This window comes from Lolium rigidum, chromosome 6 (genome assembly GCF_022539505.1).
Source record: "Lolium rigidum isolate FL_2022 chromosome 6, APGP_CSIRO_Lrig_0.1, whole genome shotgun sequence".
In the NCBI taxonomy this organism is placed as follows: Eukaryota; Viridiplantae; Streptophyta; class Magnoliopsida; order Poales; family Poaceae; genus Lolium; species Lolium rigidum.
Genome location: NC_061513.1, coordinates 122,802,201 through 122,823,921, shown reverse-complemented (window position 1 = coordinate 122,823,921; position 21,721 = coordinate 122,802,201). Strand labels below are relative to the sequence as shown.

General features: G+C 43.8%; 2 protein-coding genes across 2 annotated transcripts; both read left to right on the top strand.

The window, feature by feature from the left end:
• The first annotated feature begins 2,802 nt into the window (after positions 1-2,802).
• On the top strand, positions 2,803-8,707 carry LOC124667198 (glycine dehydrogenase (decarboxylating), mitochondrial-like). Its single transcript, XM_047204511.1, has 15 exons — positions 2,803-4,049; positions 4,224-4,469; positions 4,558-4,635; positions 4,731-4,831; positions 4,967-5,162; positions 5,244-5,369; positions 5,452-5,637; positions 6,268-6,381; positions 6,788-6,940; positions 7,268-7,456; positions 7,558-7,635; positions 7,717-7,842; positions 7,932-8,030; positions 8,172-8,289; positions 8,374-8,707. The coding sequence occupies exons 1-15, from the start codon at positions 2,859-2,861 to the stop codon at positions 8,466-8,468; spliced, it is 3,096 nt and encodes a 1,031-aa protein (XP_047060467.1). The 5' UTR covers positions 2,803-2,858; the 3' UTR covers positions 8,469-8,707.
• An 8,308-nt stretch (positions 8,708-17,015) lies between these two features.
• Positions 17,016-20,834, top strand: LOC124665043 (calcineurin B-like protein 10). Its single transcript, XM_047202437.1, has 9 exons — positions 17,016-17,181; positions 17,285-17,504; positions 17,601-17,683; positions 18,345-18,404; positions 18,973-19,081; positions 19,166-19,218; positions 19,817-19,897; positions 20,015-20,127; positions 20,427-20,834. The coding sequence occupies exons 1-9, from the start codon at positions 17,152-17,154 to the stop codon at positions 20,479-20,481; spliced, it is 804 nt and encodes a 267-aa protein (XP_047058393.1). The 5' UTR covers positions 17,016-17,151; the 3' UTR covers positions 20,482-20,834.
• Positions 20,835-21,721: the final 887 nt, after the last annotated feature.

Genomic DNA, 21,721 nt, shown 5'->3' with positions numbered 1-21,721 from the left:
TGTTGTTAATCCTAGGGGAATATAAATCTAGTTGCAGTGGAACCTCTACCATCAAAACAAATCATGGTTCCATCGCCCACCACATAGTCATATTCATAGTTGTAAAAGTAATACTTCGCTTTTCAATGCAAGATTGATACGAATAGTACTTTGTTGTTAATTTGATAAAAATAATCAAATGGCATGAGCAAGTGATGAACTTTCCTTTCTTAACTACAAGATTATGCAGTCAAAAGCTTCGAGGTGATATAACTCCAAATTCTGAAATAGTATCATCGTCTGGTAGGAAAAATGTTTAAAGAACTAAAAAGAAGCTATTATGCACAAATATGAGATGTAATCGCTCTAAGTGTAACCTAACCCCGATGAATTAAGATTGGTGAGTTGTAACGATTTCTTTAGGGTGTGTTGCACTTTTAGAGTGGTTTCACGAACAAGGTTCTTATTAAGGTTATGTTAACTTGGTATATCTTATCAGTTGTATAGAAAGCATAACAATCATAATAACACACCATGAATATTAGTTGGCATAATCTTAACATTTAAAGAACAATGGTTTAGCTTAAAGTCTTGGAAGACATGGTTACTTGACATTTACTTCAAAATAATAAATTTTGAAGAACATGTTTATTAATGAACAAGGAGTATTTCAAACAAGGTTTATTGGCTTCTAGGGTTTACTATGCCTTTTGATTTGATTTCCTAAGTAATAGTTGGTTGCTAAACAAGATGGTTCATAATCCTCTAGTATTTGTAAGTTTTAGTTGAGCATGAACATATAAAGTGAGTTACTGCATAGGGTTGCTATTATGGTTGATCACAATGATGTTATACAAAGAATGGTGATTAAGGGTGAGGACATAAGATTAACAGGTTAGGGTTTATCATTACTTGACCATATAAGGCCTATTTAAAATGAGTACATGAGATGACAATCTCATTTACAATAAGGACTTGTATATCTCTAGTTTGAACATGAGCATGTATTTACTTGATAAAGATCTATAAGTAGTTGTTAAAACAAGATGACCACTTCAATATTTTTCCCAGGGTTTTACTAAGCCACACAATTTTCGTAAATTGTCGCATCACCTTGAGGAGGTGGACATGATTAACTATTGGCTTGGAATACATGATCTCCAACAAGTACACGCGCAAACGATCAAAAGTTGTTGGTATAACATGTGACACGACTCCACACAAAACCATAAGGCCATGGCGTCCCTCACATATTGGGAAATTTGTAGTTGAGAGAAATACGGAAGTGCTCCATAACAAAACTTTTGAGCAATTGCAAGTGCCAAGCATTTGGCAGAAATCATTCCCGACAAGTATGTCTTTTTAATGATATTTTTCATTATTATATTTTGTGTCAAACCATTCCCCTTCATTTTGGTAGCAATCATGCTTGGGAATATGACCTTTTGGGATATTTTTATTTTCATATTCTCTATCAAACCACTCCATCATTTTTTAATCAAATGTTTTACACGTACAATCGTTAACCGAAGGTATTGCCAAAATTAAAGTTACAATACAATGTCCTCCTTTCACAAGATGAAACCACTCCTTAACGAAGAACACTGGTACCTAGGCCACCAAGGATCAAACCTTAGGTTTCCTAAAGGCAGAATTTTAAGCTTAGCGCTTATCTAGTTGAAGTTTAACATGGAGAGCCAGGGGCCCAAGAAAATGGTGAAATGTGGTTGAAGTTTAATTCTAGAATCAGATTTTTTTTTGTGAACTTTTGTTTGTTGTTGTGGCTGTTGTCATTTTCATGTATATGGTTAGCCGTATACTACATATAGTCTGGTAAACTTCGACATGCAGCTGGTGTCAAATATAAAAAGTTCCCACCTGCAGCTCTGCCCAATCAAATCCAGCAAAGATCGAAAAAGTTGCTCTAAAATATGGGCAGGTTTAAGCAAGTGTTAATAGTCGGAGGTTGGTGGAACAACGACGTGCGGCCTCCCACCTCACGGGCTCCCAGAGATTCTCCCGCGGTAGGTGATCCCGACGAAGCGAACGTCCCGGTCTGGTCCACCTCGATCCACCAAACCCTCGCCGGTTCACTGACGTTCGGATTGCCCCGGTGAACCTCCGAGCGAAAAGCTTCGTACTGCTACGCGGCTCCGCCCGTGCGCGCGGCATCCCCACGTGTTCCGTCCTAGCGTCCTGGACTGGATCTAGCATACACATACATACATCCCGGTGGCGTCGCCGTCGCCGTCGCCGTCGCCAGCGCCGCACCAGTTTGTCAGCTCTCCGTGCCATGCTCTGGCCGGGGCTCCCCCACCGGGCGTAACGGACGCCGCAAAAAATCCGGTCCGGCGGGCAGAGATCTCCTCCGCCCCAACCACAGAAATTTCTGCGGCCGGAGTGGCGGATTGGGGCAAGGAAAGCGATAAGGTCCGGGCAGCTGGTAGCGGCGCAGGTCAGACGCGCGTCGTGCCCGCAGCCCTCCCTCACCTCCGCGTTCGATCGTCTTCTTCCTCCCCGATACCTCCCCCGCCCACGTCTCAACTTGCTCGATTCTGTGGCTAGACCTCTTATACCGGCCGCAGCTCGGCTCCTGGTCCATCCAAACGCCATCCTCCTCACCGCCTCCCGTTGCCGATGAGCAGTGTCAGCGCCCACGTCATTCCCTAACCTCCCTCTCGTGCCGTGCTCTCCACCTCACTCCACTCACACAGACGGAGCCCCCCTTTCCTTTCCTTCTCTCAATGCGCCCGCCGGTATATAACAGCCAACCAAATCACTCCCCCTGATCCACGCCCACATCCGCTCTTCTCGTCAGGAGCGGAGGCCGCCTCCTCCTACCCCCGCCACTTCCCGCTTCTCTTCCCAATCCCAATCCGATGGAGCGCGCACGCCGCCTCGCCAACCGCGCGCTGCTGCGCCGCCTCCTCGCGGCCTCCTCAACCACCACCTCCCCCTCCCCGTCCCGCGGCATCTCCACCCTAGTCCCCAAGCCGGCGGCGCCCGGGCCGCGCCCCCGCCGCGCGCACCACCAGCACACGCCGTCCCGCCCGGTCTCCGTGTCGGCGCTGCAGCCCAGCGACACCTTCCCGCGGAGGCACAACTCCGCCACGCCCGCCGAGCAGGCCGTCATGGCCTCCGCCTGCGGCTTCAACACCCTCGACTCCCTCATCGACGCCACCGTCCCCGCCGCCATCCGCGCGCCGCCGATGCAGTTCACGGGCAAGTTCGACGCGGGCTTCACCGAGTCCCAGATGCTCGACCACATGGCGCACCTGGCCTCCATGAACAAGGTCTACAAGTCCTTCATCGGGATGGGCTACTACAACACGCACATCCCGGCCGTCATCCTGCGCAACCTCATGGAGAACCCGGCCTGGTACACGCAGTACACGCCGTACCAGGCGGAGATCGCGCAGGGCCGGCTCGAGTCGCTGCTCAACTACCAGACCATGGTCGCCGACCTCACCGGCCTGCCCATGTCCAACGCCTCGCTCCTCGACGAGGCCACCGCCGCCGCCGAGGCCATGGCCATGTGCAACGGCATCCTCAAGTCCAAGAAGAAGACCTTCCTCATCGCCTCCAACTGCCACCCGCAGACCATCGACATCTGCAAGACGCGCGCCTCCGGCTTCGACCTCAACGTCGTCGTCTCCGACGCCAAGGACTTCGACTACAGCAGCGGCGACGTCTGCGGCGTCCTCGTGCAGTACCCGGGCACCGAGGGCGAGGTGCTCGACTACGCCGAGTTCGTCAAGGACGCGCACAAGCACGGCGTCAAGGTCGTCATGGCCACCGACCTGCTCGCGCTCACCACGCTGCGCCCGCCGGGCGAGATCGGGGCCGACATCGCCGTAGGCTCCGCGCAGAGGTTCGGCGTGCCCATGGGATACGGCGGCCCGCACGCAGCCTTCCTCGCCACCTCGCAGGAGTACAAGAGGCTCATGCCCGGACGCATCATCGGAGTCAGCGTCGACTCCAGCGGCAAGCCCGCGCTACGCATGGCGATGCAGACCAGGGAGCAGCACATCCGCAGGGACAAGGCCACCAGCAACATCTGCACCGCGCAGGTACGCACTCCTCCACCCGCTCACCAGAAAATTGTCTGATAGCGACAGCACACTACTAGTTAATTATTAATTGTTTCTGATAGTACTGTACTCTGGGTTAGTAAGTAGTAGTGGCCGAGCATATCTGTCGTAAAATTACTCATTTATCACAAGATGCACTTTCCAATTTTATAGGCCTTGCTCGCCAACATGGCGGCGATGTACGCTGTCTACCATGGCCCCGCTGGGCTCAAGGCTATCGCCGACCGTGTCCACGGCCTGGCTGGTACTTTCGCCCATGGGCTCAAGAAGCTCGGAACAGTCACAGTGCAGGAGCTGCCCTACTTTGACACTGTCAAGATCACTTGCGCCGATGCCAACGCTATTGCTGAGGAGGCTCGCAAAAACGAGATGAACCTTCGCGTTGTCGACGCAAACACGGTTCGTTTTCTGCTCATGTTTTCTACTATTCCAGCACAACCGACTTAGTATGTGCGTTTAGCATTAACTTTGAGTTTTGATGTTGCAGATCACCGTTGCCTTCGATGAGACCACCACCTTGGAGGATGTTGACAAGCTCTTCAAGGTCTTCTCTGGTGGCAAACCAGTAAGTAGTCGTTTCCATCACTGCAAAACCCGAGTGCTTGATGTGGAATTATGTCGCAACATTAAATGATGATGTTCTATCACAAACACTTTCAGGTGGGCTTCACAGCTGAATCCATTGCACCTGAAGTCTCAAGCTCCATTCCCAGCAGCCTTGTGCGCGACAGCCCCTACCTAACTCACCCAATCTTTAGCATGTACGTATGGTGCTTGCATCTTTGTCAGGATGTATTAAAATAAGCTGAAATTATTTGTCAGGTTGTATTAAAATAAGCTGAAATTATTTGTCAAGATGTATTAAAATAAGCTGAAATTATTTTGCCGCCTTGCAGGTACCACACAGAGCACGAGCTTCTCCGTTACCTGCACAAGCTGCAAAACAAGGATCTCTCACTGTGCCACAGTATGATTCCTCTTGGTTCTTGCACCATGAAACTCAATGCCACCGTCGAGATGATGCCTGTCACTGATCCCAAGTTTGCCAACATGCACCCATTTGCCCCTACTGATCAGGCTGCAGGCTATCATGTAAGGACCAATTACCATTCATTTCGTTTCCAATGGCAGACTGTCAATAATAAGAAAAATGACCAAAATTTTTCTATGAAGGAAATGTTTGACAACTTGGGCGATCTGTTAAACACGATCACCGGTTTCGATTCCTTCTCTCTGCAACCAAATGCTGGTGCTTCAGGAGAGTATGCTGGACTGATGGTTATTCGGGCCTACCACAGGGTATGCCTTGATAAATATGCTGTGCTACTTCTCTTGCTTTGTTGAGCATTCTTTGTTTACAAACCATATGACGAAAATGCAGGCAAGAGGAGACCACCACCGAAATGTCTGCATCATTCCTGTCTCGGCACACGGCACCAATCCTGCAAGTGCTGCTATGTGTGGAATGAAGATTATTACTGTCGGAACTGACTCCAAAGGTAACATTAACATTGCGGAGTTGAAGAAAGCTGCTGAAGCAAACAAGGACAACCTGTCTGCTCTCATGGTACTGTTTCTACGCTCTGGCCGTTGAGTATTTATCATGGATTCTGACCTCAGCTATACTCTTGCAGCCCAACAGTTCCTTACTAAATCTTAATCTACCGCTCTTAATCAATATTATCGCTATCATTGTATGAAATGCGAAGAAGCAAAATTAGGAGACTTTCACAGTCATGTTCATTGCAGCTTCTAATCTAGTACCAACATTAGTCAGAGTAAAAGTAGGAAGAATCTATACTGCCTCTTTTGGTGGTTCAGATTTTGGTGGTATAGAATAATTAATCAAATTGATGTATGTTATAGTATCTAGCCGCACAATTTGCTGAAATATTGACTCGTATATGTTAAGATGGAAATCAGACAACAGCTTCATTGTGCTTTCCCTCTAATGATTCTTGGTCATATATTTATTAATCAACATATAATGTATGAACATGTCCAAATGTTTTATGTTATGTAATTTTACTTTAAAGTTACATATGGTTGAATAATAAGGGCAACTTTTGTAAGGAAGTGACTAATAGTAACTAGTCTGGAACCTGTTCTTGGAGTTGAAACTTTTTTATAAATATTTGTATTAGTTTTTCCCTGTGCTAGGAATAACAAAATGTTACATGATCACCTTGTTCTTCAGGTTACTTATCCTTCAACCCATGGAGTCTATGAAGAAGGCATCGATGAGATATGCAGGATCATTCATGAGAACGGTGGGCAGGTCTATATGGATGGGGCCAACATGAATGCTCAGGTTAGTTCTTGCCATGTCGCCTACTTGTTATTTATACATTTGCTCCACCAACTGTTTTATACTACTAATATAAATTGGAACATTATATGTCGGTCCACAGATTGTTGAATATATCTTTCCAGCATAATGGTGAAGTTTACTCTACAAAAAAATTTAAACTGCAAACTGTATTATATATTTTTAATCTACTTTCCATGTTTTCATATTTTAAAAGAATTCTGTTTTATTTGTACTTGACCAAGTATATGCATGCTTAGATATGTTTTCTGTAAGAAAATATCTCTTCAAGTTTACCTAGACCTAGTTGAGAAATTGGGACGTGGTAATTTCAGATACCCCATACTATATATTGATTTTCTAAGATCCATATAATCCTTTTTAACATACAAAAAATGTGTTTCTACAGGTTGGGTTGACAAGCCCTGGTTTTATTGGAGCAGATGTTTGCCATCTTAACCTTCATAAGACATTTTGCATTCCTCATGGTGGAGGTGGTCCTGGCATGGGTCCTATTGGTGTTAAGAAGCACCTGGCACCATTTTTACCATCTCATCCAGTGGTAGGTATCCTGAATGTTTTATGCTATCACTCTAAATAAAATTGTAGTTGTCAGATTTCAGTCCTAACAAAATAACACCCATTGTCCAATAGTTGAATTTGAATAACAGATGAGCTTGATATTAGGAACTGAGTCATCTCTTTGTATTCTTAATTTGCAAGTTTTTAAAATATCAAGTTTTTGGTGATGATGTGTTAACTACTCAAGCAATGCTTTTGATGTCGAGTACTATAAACAAAGGAATCAATCATGTTTTTTTGCTTGACCTGCTGTTTCATTTGAAATCAAATGCAACTACATTATCAGACTAATCCGGTTATTCATTAGATCCCCACTGGTGGCTTTCCTCTCCCTGAGAAAACCGACCCTCTTGGTTCCATTTCTGCTGCTCCATGGGGATCTGCTTTGATTCTTCCAATTTCCTACACATACATAGCCATGATGGGGTCTCAGGGACTCACTGATGCTTCAAAGATTGCGATCTTGAATGCAAACTACATGGCAAAGCGTCTGGAGGTACTTGACGTTACTCATGGTCACATTTACATACCCTTTGCCACAATTTGTATCTATATTAAACTACTTCTCTAACTGTTCCATTATGATGAACTTTGCAGAAGCACTACCCAGTTCTTTTCCGTGGAGTCAATGGAACTGTTGCCCATGAATTCATCATTGATTTAAGAGGGTTCAAGGTACTTGTCTGAACTACATTAGCACTTGAACCTTGCGTTTATCCATTTCAGTTCTCTGACTAGATCTTGGATTTTTTACAGGCAACTGCTGGTATTGAGCCTGAAGATGTGGCGAAGCGCTTGATGGACTATGGATTCCATGGACCAACCATGTCATGGCCTGTTCCAGGAACACTTATGATTGAACCCACTGAAAGTGAAAGCAAGGTGAGCATGCCCAACTTAATATATTGCTTGTCTTTGCACCAACCGATGATTTTTTGCATTAGCTTACTGCGACATCATTTGTCTTGTAGGCTGAACTAGACAGGTTCTGTGATGCCCTTATTTCCATCAGGGAAGAAATTGCACAGGTAGAAAATGGCGTAGCAGATGCGAACAACAATGTCCTGAAGGTAATCTACTCCAAATTGTCTCAGTAAATAACTAAAACATTTTTCCAACAGCATGAGATTTTGGCTGAACCGGCTGGGTGCATGCAACTCAATACACATGAACAGGGTAGTTGACATGTGTTTGCCTGTTCTATTACACAGGGCGCTCCCCACCCACCCCAACTCCTGATGAGTGACGCATGGACTAAGCCATACTCCAGGGAGTACGCCGCATTCCCTGCGGCCTGGCTCCGCGGTGCCAAGTTCTGGCCAACAACATGTACTGATAGCTCCGAATACTTCGCGTTACTTACATTGTTATTTTTAAGATGCAAGCTAATAATCTCTGTTCTACTATTGCCAGGTCGTGTGGACAACGTGTACGGGGATCGCAACCTCATTTGCACTCTGCAGCAGGCATCCCAAGTGGCAGAGGAAGCTGCAGCTGCTACTGCGTAATCTTCTGATGATGACGAACCTGGTGTGTGAAACAGTGTAAAGAAGTTGCAATGCTTCCTGTAGGAGGGAAGCATGCTTGCTTCTTAATCTCTCATGTACTGTATATATTCTCCTCAGATGCCACCTTCTCCTGTATTTCTGTATCCTCATTGCCTCCACATTCCCATTTAAAAGTGATATTAGCTATATTGGCTAGCTTTTAATACTCTTCTCTGAATACAGGACAAATAATTGAGATCTGTTTTTGTGTCCTAGCCATATACGTATAAAGAAAGAAAATCTAGATTATCAGCTTGTGTGATCTATATATCCATAGAAACTGTTAAGAACTTGAGATTAAAGGTCAGTCCTGTTGTATTGTGATCCAAATTCATTCTAAAGGGAGGTTAATTTCTGATGAGCGGAGCGACGTCCGTCGCCGAGGCCCGCCGCCGGTATATCAGATTATAAGATACCCTGTGGTAGGCCCATCACCGGTATATCAGATTATAAGATTATAAGGTCAGTCCTGTTGTACGGATCCATGCCACCGCCTATCTATACATCTTAGCTGTTGGCTAGAGTTTATAAGATAATAATATAATCACCAGCGTTTGTAAACACTTCTTGATATAGTGAAGTATTTGTTGACTAGCGTCCGTGGTTTTCCCCTTCTGTGTTGGAATGAGTTTTCCACGTTTAATCTTGTGTCTCCGCTGCGTTTTTCTTTATTGTTTTTCGTTATTTGCTTGTCGCATTTATAATAAGTTCTCCATTTCGGAAGCTCAAAGTGATAGTTATTTGCCTGTCCCCGCTGGATATCATGTTTGTCAGTGGGAATGGCCATATATATTTCAAGGGTAAAACCTCTTGTTTGCGTGTCACAGTTGCACTCATACATTCCAGATAAAAATGAAATGTACAAAAGCAAAAAAGAAAACACCTCGCCTTTTATAAAACTGTTGTTCGTAGCAGACGTCTGTTAAAAGGAGCGAGGGATGGATATGAGACTTCTTTTGCATTTTCGTCACCAGTACGAATATACACCAAGTTATATTCCCTTCGTGCACCAATATAAGATGTTTTAGATATTTTTAAAATACACTAGATACAAACTAAAGTGAATGAACCTGCGTACTCAAAATAAATTCGATATAAACTAAAGTAGGTGAACCAAAGAAAATGATTAAACGTCTTCCTTATATACCCAGACGGAGGAAGTGCAACAATAGTCGGTGGAGACAATTGGTCATCCTGCCTCACACCTTTATAAGTTTGAGAATAAAGTCACAAATCATCGTTTATTTTACTATTCTTTTTTCAAGGGTACACCCTGAAAGGTGTATCAATCATATAGAAGAAATGCCAAGACGGCCGATACAATGCAGAGAAGGCTACAACTCCACACGCACCACGATGCAACACCAAGAAGCCTACCACTCCGTACCAACACCATGGTACATTGCCGAAGAGCAAACAACACACCCTTTACAGACTCGATGATAAACGGCCCGCTTTGCCCAACATCCAAGCAGAAATAGCGAGGAGAAGGAGCACATGGTTTCTGGGCCACATCACGAACCAAACAAGACACCACCAAAGCCTGACCTCCACTCCAAGGTCACTAAGACTAACGTACCTCCCCATGCGCTTAGAAGAGACGGCGAGAAGAAGGTAGGGTCCCAACGGACTCGAGAAAGAGGCCGACCAAGATGCGCCCACCATGTCGTACATAGTGCTCCGAAAGCCCAAGCCTCGGGCAATGGCTAACGCCGGCAGCACAACACATCTCCCCCAAACTCCAAATGATGCATCGGGGCCTCCCTCAAGATGGCCAAGACAACGTCTTCAAAAAGATAACAACACCGTGGCGCTACCGCCGTCTAGTCCGGAGAACCGAACCTTGGGTTCCCTTGGCGTCCGAGGGGAGGGACATCACAATGAGGGCCATGAACACGCCCCCGTAGGCATCGCCATGGCCAGTATCGGTTGCCGCCGAGCAGGGTTTTCACCCCATCCAAACACCATGACACCGATTTGCCGGGGCTAGACTGGAGAAGGGGAACGAGGCTAAAAGTGGTCGGGTTGAGTCACCACAACCAAGAAGCGAGGAACACCGATGAAGAAGAGGGGTTTGGCCACCACCGGCTTCACCAAGGCCACATGAGACCGTTGTTCCACCACCACCATCGAACGGGCTGGATGGTGGAGGTCTAGCACACCGCCTCCTAGCCGATCACCAACACCACCATGGTGCCAGGAGGCTGGCAGGCGCCGCCCCTCCACTACCGTCGAGGACTCGACCGAACAGGCCCACCCAGGCCTACAAACAAGCCCGACGCTGATGTCCACAACAGCAAATACACCATCCTAGAACAAGGGTCGTGTCCCTCACCTCGTCACCGTCGAGCCGCAAGACGTTGTGAACCTTCCCGCTCTGTGCCGCCGGATTCGGGCGAGGAGGCATGTCCCCGCCGTCTTCAAGGGGTCGCCGCCCGGAGGAGATGCCCCCCCACCATCCCCAATCGGGCTTTTCCTAGCGGAGCCTCTTTGTGGCGGTGAGGAGGGAGGAGGCGCTAGGAAAGGGTGCCGGTTGCGGGAATCCTAGGGTTTCAAAGGGTCGGGGGAGAGGGTCGCAAGAGGGTTGTGGGAGAGGGTCACCTATGTCGCATGGACTAATCATGCTCATTTTACTATTCACCTTTTCACTTGTGGTATGCTCCTGATACTAGAGAAGCGAATTAACCTTCATCTAGAAAATAAAAAAATAATTTATCATACACTAATAGATAAAAGCCTTGCAGTGGTGTGGCAAAATCACCCTTAGTGGCGTGGAATTGACATGCCACTGGTGTCGCCCTGTACCTATGGCATGGTGGTGTGTATGTTAGTAATCCACGCCACTACCTTAATTATCATGAATAAAAAAGTTAGGTCGTTGCTATTGAAATTGACAGTAAACCACAATTTAAAAATCTCAACAAAGTTTACATAAAGAGGCCTTGACATATAGTTCACCACCCATCTAAATCTCAACATAGTTCACATGCATAGAGCATTATAGAGCATTATAGCATATTTCCACTTAGATGATTACTTTATTAGATGATCTCCACATGAACAACTAATAATCGTTGATGACGTCGATGATAAACACTACATTGAGGTTCATGCGGTTGGAAATATTCCCTAGAGGCAATCATGGATGATGTATTTTCTAATGTATTCATAAAGTAAAGTTGTTCCTTTATGAAATTTTACATGTATCGTTGAGCACGTGATTTGGTTGTGGAACCATATGTTTATGTTGTTCATACAAAAATGTCCTTAGTCATTGAGGTTGTGTTGGACACATGATTTAGACTAATGTGCAGGTCGGCTGATGACTCGCTTCCACTTGTCATGGACATAGTAATCCTTATCCGACTTACACGGACTTGGCTAAAGTGTTTAGCGAGTCACAGTGACCCACAGTGAGATGCAACGAGCAAGTTGTCATTTGCATGTCTCAATCAATGTAATCGTTAGACTTGAGGTTATTGCATGATCCGAGTTGCAGATCGGCTGACTTAGGTTCTACCAAACGATGTTCTGTAAGAAGGTAGTTTAAAAGGTAGAGTTCGGGTCGACTGAGAAACAAGCTGTGTGATCGACATGGATAACCAACATGGGATTTTGTCTCTCCACTTGGAGAGATATTCTTTGGGCCCTCTCGGATGATATAAATCAAAAAACATGGCCATGCACGAATCAGTTAAGTGTTAACCGAGGAGATCGACTATTAAAAAGAGAGTTGAGCTATTAAAGGATGACGATAACTTGCCTACAACTTTACAAGATATATCTTGAGGGAAAAAGGACTTATACATAAGTCGCATTAAAAGGTTAGTCGCTATGACTTTACGTCACTTGGGAGCTAGCACGTCCTGCTAGGAGCCGCTACTAGTTAGCGACTTGAGATTGATGGCTGTGAAATATACAATTTTTTCTCGCGTTTAATCCTTTAGTTATGTCAAGAAATTGACTAAGTTTCCCTTAAATGTGTTACTAATGACTAATTATTGCAAATATGTGCAATCTCTTTTATCTTTGAATGTTTTTGCAGGAAATCACGTCATAATAGCAAATGGACCTGCAATAACTGAAGAAAATCACGTCACAAGTACAACAAAGTTGTCCAGATGTCAAAAGGCGGTTCCAGAGAGTTTAGCGTACATCGGTACGGGCGAGGCTCACATGTACCGTCCGTCCGTACGGGGTGCCACAACCTTCTCGAGGTCAAACCGTATAAGTTCTGTGAAGGATCCGATGCCAAAAAGAGAGTCATTCATCGCCAAATAGAGCCGCCATCCATCAGATTCATTTAGACCACACCGAAGGAGATCCACACCATAGTTCATCCATTTCATCTCCCATCTCCTACATAGCCATAGCCATCACCGTTGTAATAGAGATCTCCTTGAGAATTGGCGATCGTTGTAAGAATATTATGATTTCAGTTCAAGTATTTGCAACAATGATTTCTATCTTTGATCTTGATATTATGTGTGAGTAGTCCTCACGGGCTGCGGGTTGGGGTGAATCCTCGCATCGTTTATATGCATATAATCTCATAAATATGTGTAAGAATTGAATAGGAGCTTTGCATTCTTGTATCCTTGTCTCTTTGCCTCGATTCGATTATCTACAGGTACGCATGTCTATCAGATCGATCAAGGGAAGAGGTGGGATGCGGGGAGAACGGTGTGCTACCTTGAAATTTCAGTGACAAAAAGGGGAAAGTAGCAGTACATGTTTAGTGATTCACTCGGGATCAACAACACAATCATCTTGCTTAATGATTGGCCTGTATTCATTTACTTAATAATTATTGTTACTCGCGGCTGTGGGAACAATGGTTGGACCAAGAGACTCTTGTCACCTCTGACTTTAGGGGCAAGAGTATTTACGAACATGCTAATCACAAATCTCTTATCACTATTTTATTTACTACACATCTGCACTTTATTTCTATATGTATGCATAGCTGCAGGAGAATCCTTAGCCCATGCCTATTTCCATCTATTGAACACAACCCAATCAAAGTAAATAAGATAGGTCCGGTAAACATAAAATCAAATCTACTAGCAAAGTGTTCTAGACGTTTTCTTTACACCATTTTAGCAGTGCTTCCCAATGTTCGATTACACCTAGGTCTTCTAGGGAAAAAGCTTATCATGATACAATTCATAATCCGGATCGAAGGTATCAACCCTTTTTCTTGCGCCATTGCCGAGGAAGCAATTTCAATATTCTGGTAAGGTTACTAGAGACCTTGTTAGTTAGTTTCATTTTTGTTTTAAGTTTTATTTACTGTTATTAGATTTCCTTTTTGTCATCTATTTGAAAACCCAAAAAAAATAGTTACTTGTTTCTTTTATCATCATAAGTAAAAATACCAAAAAGAAAAAACCATGGCACAAAAGAAGCTTGGGGAATATGCTATCCCCAATGATACATTTTATTCGTGCACCTATAACTCGGCATGCTATTGCATCAGAAAACTATAAAATTAAGCATAACCTTTTAAGCTTGGTTCAACAGAATAAATTCGGAGGCTCAGCCGCTGAAGATTCAGGTATGCACTTGAATACATTTACTGAGTTATGCGATATGATGCACATTAAAGATCTTGTCGGGGGGATGGCCCCCGGTAGGCCAAGAACATGGCAAATGTGCCATAATAGAGTATTTTAGGTACCGGATTAAAGATTAGTCCAGATGCTCAATGTTGAGTGAGAATTGTGCTAAGTTAGTGTGAACCGGTATACAAGGAGGGGTATGCCGGAATGCGGTGAACATAAGAGTTTGTGATACAAAGGCAAAGATGTCGGAGCTCTAATGTAAAGATACCGGAGAACCGGCATAGGCACAACTGTAGCATGTCGGCACTCCAGTCAAAGATTCCACCAAGGACCAAAGGACAAGATGAGCGAAGCACTTCAGCTTTAATCGAAGCCCTGGCGCCAAAGCAGAAGGTGACGTAAAAGATACCGGACGAGGTCATCAGTCCCTGATTAAAGACATAAGCGATGTCAGCGGGGCCAAAGAAGCTTTATAAAGTAGCTTAACTCATCAAAGATTCCATTAGAGTTTCTTCCCCTGTAAGCCACCCTCTCCCCTATATAAGGAGAGGGGGCACACCCCTGCGAGGGAGATCAACTGAGTAGAATATAGGAGAGGTCCTGTACTGTACATCTTCAACCTTTAGCCATCGGCCAAGTTCATCAATACATACCAGAATCTTTTTCCACTTTCCCTATTAACAAAACCCTTTCCTGGATCCTCTAGCGCACATTCGGTCCCAACTTAAGCCATCCCATGGCATCTGTTGTTACATCACGACGACAGATCTCAACCCCGATGCGGTAAAATTACGCTTGTTTCATGTTTCATTAAGAGGAAAATCAAAAGACTGGTTGCTAGCTTTGCCCAAAGACACTATTACTTCATGGGACGAATGCACTAATATATTTATGACTAAGTTTTTCCCTTCAGCAAAGACTATGCAGCTACGCTCTAATATTACATGATTTAGACAAGAAGACCGTGAGACACTAGCGCTTGCATGGGAAAGGATGAAGGAAGCTATCATGAATTTTCCAAGTCATGAAATGGATGATTGGTTAATAGTCCATTAATTTTATAATGCCCTTAACCCAATGTCAAAGTCTATGCTTGATACTGCAGGCGGAGGAACATTCATGAGCAAGCAAGTTGAAGTTGCTAGAAGACTCCTAGATGATATGCAAAGCAACCATGTCCAATGGCATGTAGAAAGATCTGCCTCAAAAAAGGTGAATTTAATCACCGAAGGTAATAATGAAGAGCTTCCTTCAAAGGCCGATGAACTTATAAATATTTTGAAGGGTAAGTAAAATACCCAACTTAATGCCATCACCAATTCTAATGCTGAGGAAGTAGATTTCATAGCAAGAAATCCTTATAAACATGCATTGAAGAGTCAAAACTTTGTCTCGAATTAATTTTTAAAAGCAATATACTAATTCAAGAGTTCAAAATAACAACTAGACTAATGATAGTGGAGCAAGCAATGGTAATGTTTCTATAGAAAATACTTTCAAAAGTTTTATCCATGTTCAAGCTGAACATAATAATACCCTTACAAAACTTATTGAGAATCATAGCACCATGTTAGGGAATTTATCTAACCAATCCGTTTCTCTCAAGAATGATGTTCAAGTTCTACAGGAAAGGACAAAGACCGTTGAGGCACAATTTGGCAAGATAGCTGAAAGCCAAACTATAATACTTGCAAGATTTGCAAGGAAGCCCAAACCAAACCCCGTTGAAGATCTTAAGATGATGAGGATCAAAGAAGAGAACGGAGAACCTGAAGATATGGACTAAAGAAATGCTCCATCACCAGATTATTCTGTGGAAGATCTCGTGAAGACGATGTTGATGACGTTGCATGCGCTATTCTCCTTCTTCAAGGCGATTTCGAGGTATAATCTCCCATCCCTGACATGCTTTTTTCGGGGTGAAAATCCAAAAGCTTCGGCTTGGACGGTGGCAACGCCCCTGCGTCATCTACTCCTTAGAGGTGTCACCTTGAGATTGCAAGGTCAGTAGACGAGGTCGGCGGCAGTTTGTTAGTAGTTGGTAGAAGTTGCTTTCTCTTTGGTGATGTGTTGTGGTTGGCCAACCGCTTTGCTCCCCCGGAGTTACCTGCTTGCCGATAGGTTGACGCCCTCGAGACTGGGTGAGAGGGGAAGTTCTCCCCTCTCCGGTAGCAGCACCCTCCTGGTGATCAAGCTGTGTTGTTCGGGCATACCTTGGCACGATTTTTCACCGCCCCTTCATAGGTGTCATCTACCGACAACTTGGGTCTTTTGCGTTGTGGTCAGTGTTGTGGCACCAGTGGTGTTCGTGGGTGGCTGCATAGTGAGGTGGTGGTGCTCGGAGTCTTCCCCAATTGCCTCTCAATGTCTATGCATGCTTAGAGGGAGCTTCTCTACCTCTTTGACAGGTGGAGCACCGTTCGAGTCGGGGTGAGAAGACATAGTGCTTTCTTCGGAGGTGAAAATGAGTGATGTTGCGTCTTGGCCTCCTGGTAGTTGAAAATGGTGTGAGTCCTGGTAGTGATCTTCATTCATAGACTTCGGTTCTTCTCCGGTTAAATTACAGAGCGGGACGAGGGTCTTGATGCTAAAAGCTGCACTTCATCTTTTTATTTTTCTCTCTGCTCGTTGGCTAAGTTGTTTTTTTTTCCTTTTTTCGTGCGGCAAGCACGATCAGCCATATAAAAATTTGATGACATATGAAACATGCATATAGTAAAAACGTTTTTTTCCTTTATTTAATTTATAAAGTCGGATCTTTTCGAGCTTTTTATCTTAAAAAGCGACAGTGAAAAATGCCGAAATCCGAGTAGCTATCACTTGACAGGGAGGACGTGCTGCCGCGGTGGATCGCTCAATGATTGGGGACCCACTGGACGGCACAAATCCAACTCGGCCACGCAGATGGCTAAACTTGGGCCAGAACAATTGGGCGGACACACGGATCTCCCAATTCCCCTCAAACACACCGACGGCCGCGCGCAGATACGTGACGACCTCGGCCACCTGCCCCGGCGACCGCCCCCGGCGAGGAAGAAGACGCCCCGTCGATCGATGGTTCGCTGCCAGCTGCTCCGCGCATGGACTCCTCCGGCTCCTCCGACGCTTTCGTAATAGCTCCTCCGCCGCCTCATCCTCACCGCCGCCTTTGATCTGACTGCGGCCAATCCTCCTAGTCTGACCCGGGTCCTTGTTCGCGGATCGATGCGGCAGGAGTCGAGAAGCTCGCTGACGCTGGGGGAGCTCGCGTGCATGGCATTGTTCCCGCTGCTCGCCGTGGTGGACGCGGTCGCGCTCGCGGCCGCGCGCTGCTTCCACCAGCGCCCGCCGCCGATGCTGTCCTTCGTCGGCGCCCACGCGCGCCAGCGTGCCCGAACCAGCGGCCGCCTCACCTTCCGCGAGCTCGCCGACCTCGCCCACGAGTCCCGCTGCTGTAAGTACGGCTAATAATTTGTTCGGTTGCGTGTCCTCCTGTATCTCTGTATCTGTGGCCTGAGGTGGTTGTGGTTTTTTGTGGTGAATTTGGGAGTCTCGGTGAACGAGGTGGAAGCGCTGTACGAGCTGTACAAGAAAATCAGCTGCTCCATCATCAACGACGGACTCATCCATAAGGTTTGCATATGCAAATCCTCTTTTCTTTTTAGCCTACCGGTCCAGTTTATCCTATCCATCCGTATGAACAATGCTGCTCGATCAGGCGAGCTTGTCTTTCTCAAATTGTCATGCTGTCATGGATGGCAGCTCCAGAACTGTTTGACGATTGGGGAAGATCAAACATGAAATCTGGGAAAATGGTTCTCTAATTTGTTTTGCAAAAATAAAAGTCCTGTGTCAGGTAGGACTTTCAGGTTAGTATTATGGTCAGTCCCTCAAAAAGAACTAGTACTATATGATCAAGACTACTAGCTTCCTTTATGGACTATAAATAAATATATTTAGAAGGACTTGGTAGTTTACTCACTAGTTCACTACTTATTACTATGCTTGATAACAGCAAATGCTCAGGTGAAAATGACCCTAATGCTCAGGTGAAAATGACCCTAATGTTCTTATAGACAACCTGAAAGCTAAAGTGTAGCAGGATTTTGTCGGGCATGGACGGACTTCCGTTAAAGTTGTTGACTTGTGATTAATCTGAAATTTTATAATGCTCTATTAGGCAATAGGCAGATGTTTTCCAGGTAAAGGAAGTCAATAGATGTAATCAGTGTAAGAAACGTTCCCTTTAACCTTTTGTTGGTCCCTAATTGCTAAGACTATTTTACATTTTTAGGAGGAGCTGCAGTTAGCATTGTTCATGACACCATCAGGGAAGAATCTTTTCTTAGATAGGGTAAGTGCAAAAGTTGCTCTCCCACTCATGTCATTTAAATATTCTTAGAACCTTTTGCCTATGGAAGTCTAATTCAGTAGTTCTTTTGTCCTGTATCTAAAAGTAAGACCAACTAGTCCTACTTGAAAAAGATTATTGCTTTATTGTCATTCTTTTAACTGTGTTTGTATCAAATACTACCTCCGTCTAAAAATAGGTGTCTTAGTTTTGTCTAGATACATACACATCTTAGTTATAGATACATCTGTATCTAGAAAAAGTTGAGATGACTATTTTTAGATGGAGGGAGTACTATTTAAAAGCTCGAAGCTAGGGAGCTTGTGTTGTGGAATTTTGTTGGATTAGGTCTAACTTTCTTGAACAAACGTGGAACTTGATGAGATGAAATAGGGAAAATACTGTATGACGAAACTTTCTAAGTGTTTTGTATTATTTGCTCTGAACAATCCTAATAGGAAGTAAGGAACTCCAGTGCATATGGTCTGAAATTACCATTCAATGTCCGCACAACTGTATTCAATCCTGTTATTACTGAGTGGTTTGAGTATCTATTTTCTTCTCTATGTAGGTTTTTGATCTTTTTGACGAAAAGAAAAATGCCGTTATTGAATTCGAAGAGTTTATCCACTCAATAAGCGTGTTTCATCCAAATACTCCAATGGAAGATAAAATTAATTGTAAGCACGCTAAAACTGGGGATAATCAAGAGTTTTGCACTTTATAAGTTATATCTTCAATTGTTGATTTGTTGTTTTTTCTAGTTTCATTCAGATTGTATGATTTGAGGCAAACAGGTTTCATTGAGCGTGAAGAGGTATGTTTCATTGGTTTGTCTTTTCTGTGATTTTTATTGTTGTGCTAACATTTGGTACTCAAGATTTTCTGCATTGCCACTGCCAGCCCTATCTGAGCTCGGTTGCTCCTCATGCTTTGAGAGTTCAACCGATGCGCCATGATTTCTGCATGCATATTCTTCAGTTGCTTGGCTTCATTGGCCTCGAACAAGCATTCGCCCCGCTTTATAAATGAAGCTACACTTTGGATTTCAACATAAACCTCAACATGAGATGTTAGCATAGTGGAATTCTCCTGAAATGTCAAAATGAGCCTCACGATGGGTCATGAACTTTGTTGGCGCTTTTGATTATAATTACCTTTGTTATTTATCTTCTCCCAGAAAGCAAGTTACGGCTTAGCAATTCATGTAGTTGCCTGTTTTTTTTTTTATAGAAATAGAGTGGGGAACTGGTGATTACTAACACGAAACCTCGATACGAAATCACAATGCATATTTAACTGTTCCCTGCAATGGAAGTCTTGAATATAATAATGAATGACAAAATAAAGTCAGGCTTGTTATGTGGCATGCTCCAAGTTGGTAATTAAAACTCCAGATCTCTGTTTCCCCACAGGTAAAGCAAATGGTTGTTGCTACTTTAATGGAGTCACAGGTTGAGCTGTCTGACGAGATTGTGGAAGCAATACTAGACAAGGTATCATCGATGTCAATAGTACTCTCACCTCAGTCTATTATGTTTGGAGTTGCAAACTCAGTAATACTCCATGCTTGGTAGTTCTGACTGAGTTATGTATGTTGTATTCTTGTCTAGACATTTGAGGATGCTGATACTGACAAGGACAACAGGATAAGCAAACAGGAGTGGAGGGCTTTTGTGTTGCAGCATCCATCTGTTATAAAGAAGATGACACTGCCTTACCTCAAGTATGGATATGCTTGTGCTTAACAAATTTCGTCAACTAGAACCAGTACTAGAATCCTAGATCGATATGCTTGTGCTTAACAATTTTTTTTGTCTTTGCACAAACCAGTACTTTCTTTCCCTCAAAAAGAAAAATAGCAGTATGGTGCTAGAAGCCTAGAAGGCAGCAGCATGAAATGTCACCACTGACTAAAGCTTCATCCATGCATGCTAATGTTATATGTCCACGTATCCCTGTTAATGATCTATTGTCATAGTGTGAATGGCTAACATAAAGTGTTTTTTTTTTTGGCTTTACCAGGGACACTACATCCACGTTCCCCAGTTTCGTTTTCAACACACAGGTTGAAGACTAATTCAACTGCTCAGTCAACTTTCAAATGCAAAAGGCTGCTTTGTCCGAACAGAAGACGTGGATTCTCCAGGTCTATGAAATACGTGCTGCTCTCAGAAGAAACATCGGGGATACTACAAGTAAATAGAGTTGTGCCCACCTGTTGCTACTGCAGTTCGAAGAGTTCAGTAGATTGGTACTCTATCTGCTGCTGGAGGTTGGCAATTTCAGTACTCGCCATTGGTTAAGCGTCATGTGTAGCACATTGATTCGTTAGAGTGCCTTCCATTTGTATAGACTGGGAAGCGACAAATTATAGAAGCATTCTATTGATTAGACTGGATAGGTATTCTTGGGAGGTTTTTGTTATTTGTCTCAACTGACCATGATTTTTTCAAGGATGATCATCACAGTGAGGTTCAGATAGCGTGAACATTGAGTAAGGGAACTGTGATTTACAAGACCCTGTTCTCGCTTACTGTACTTTTAAGTTTTTTTTTTAATGAGAAATATTTTCATAGACATGGGTTTGTATCTTGTGCACCTACAAAGTTTTTTCATCCAAAAATATGACAACGTGTAGCTTGCAAAAAAAAGTGAAAGCATAGTGTATTATTCACTTAGGTCTGGGAAACTTGAAATGGATTTGCCAATGATCTGAAACATATTTATTATTCAGAATTCATATTTTAAAGTTTCAAAAAAATCTGAAACAAAATTCTAGAGATAGCCAATGATACTATAGACGTGCAAAGTAGTTAAAATAAAAAAATTGCCAGATTTTATCATTTTTGTGTAGCCTAGAATACAAAGTAGTTTGTATTGAGATTTTCCAGGTTTGTAGTATACATTATTTGCTACCTCTAGAATTTGTTTCAAAAGTTTTAGACATTTTCAAGGATGAATTTCGAGTATTTGAAAATAAAGAGTTACGTGTTGCTTGGCCCCATCTCTACGGTATTTTCACCTTCTATTAGAACTCTGAAGGATGATAGCACCTCAGGTTGCATCTTGCACGGAAATTCAATTCGGTTCTTGGGTGCATATGCTCCCCCCACCTAAAAAACATATTTCTAATTGTTAAAAAGAATTAACAAAAAATTTCGCACGTACATCTCGACAATGTATGTACGTTCGTGCAGTTTCGCGAAAAAACGTTATTTTTTGTGATCGATCTAAAAAAGACAAAATAAGTCTCACAAAAAGCCGAATTTTCAGCACTAAATTTTGTCTTTCTTAAACAGCTCAAACTACAAGTTAAT

Bases quoted from the DNA above. Each gene is read 5' to 3' on its own strand.
- LOC124667198 (XM_047204511.1), top strand. From the start codon at position 2,859: ATGGAGCGCGCACGCCGCCTCGCCAACCGCGCGCTGCTGCGCCGCCTC. The intron at 4,636-4,730 runs GTAAGTAGTCGT...AAACACTTTCAG, and splicing joins TCTTCTCTGGTGGCAAACCA to GTGGGCTTCACAGCTGAATC. The intron at 8,031-8,171 runs GTAATCTACTCC...TCTATTACACAG, and splicing joins CGAACAACAATGTCCTGAAG to GGCGCTCCCCACCCACCCCA.
- LOC124665043 (XM_047202437.1), top strand. From the start codon at position 17,152: ATGGACTCCTCCGGCTCCTCCGACGCTTTC. The intron at 17,505-17,600 runs GTAAGTACGGCT...TGAATTTGGGAG, and splicing joins CGCCCACGAGTCCCGCTGCT to TCTCGGTGAACGAGGTGGAA. The intron at 20,128-20,426 runs GTATGGATATGC...TGGCTTTACCAG, and splicing joins ATGACACTGCCTTACCTCAA to GGACACTACATCCACGTTCC.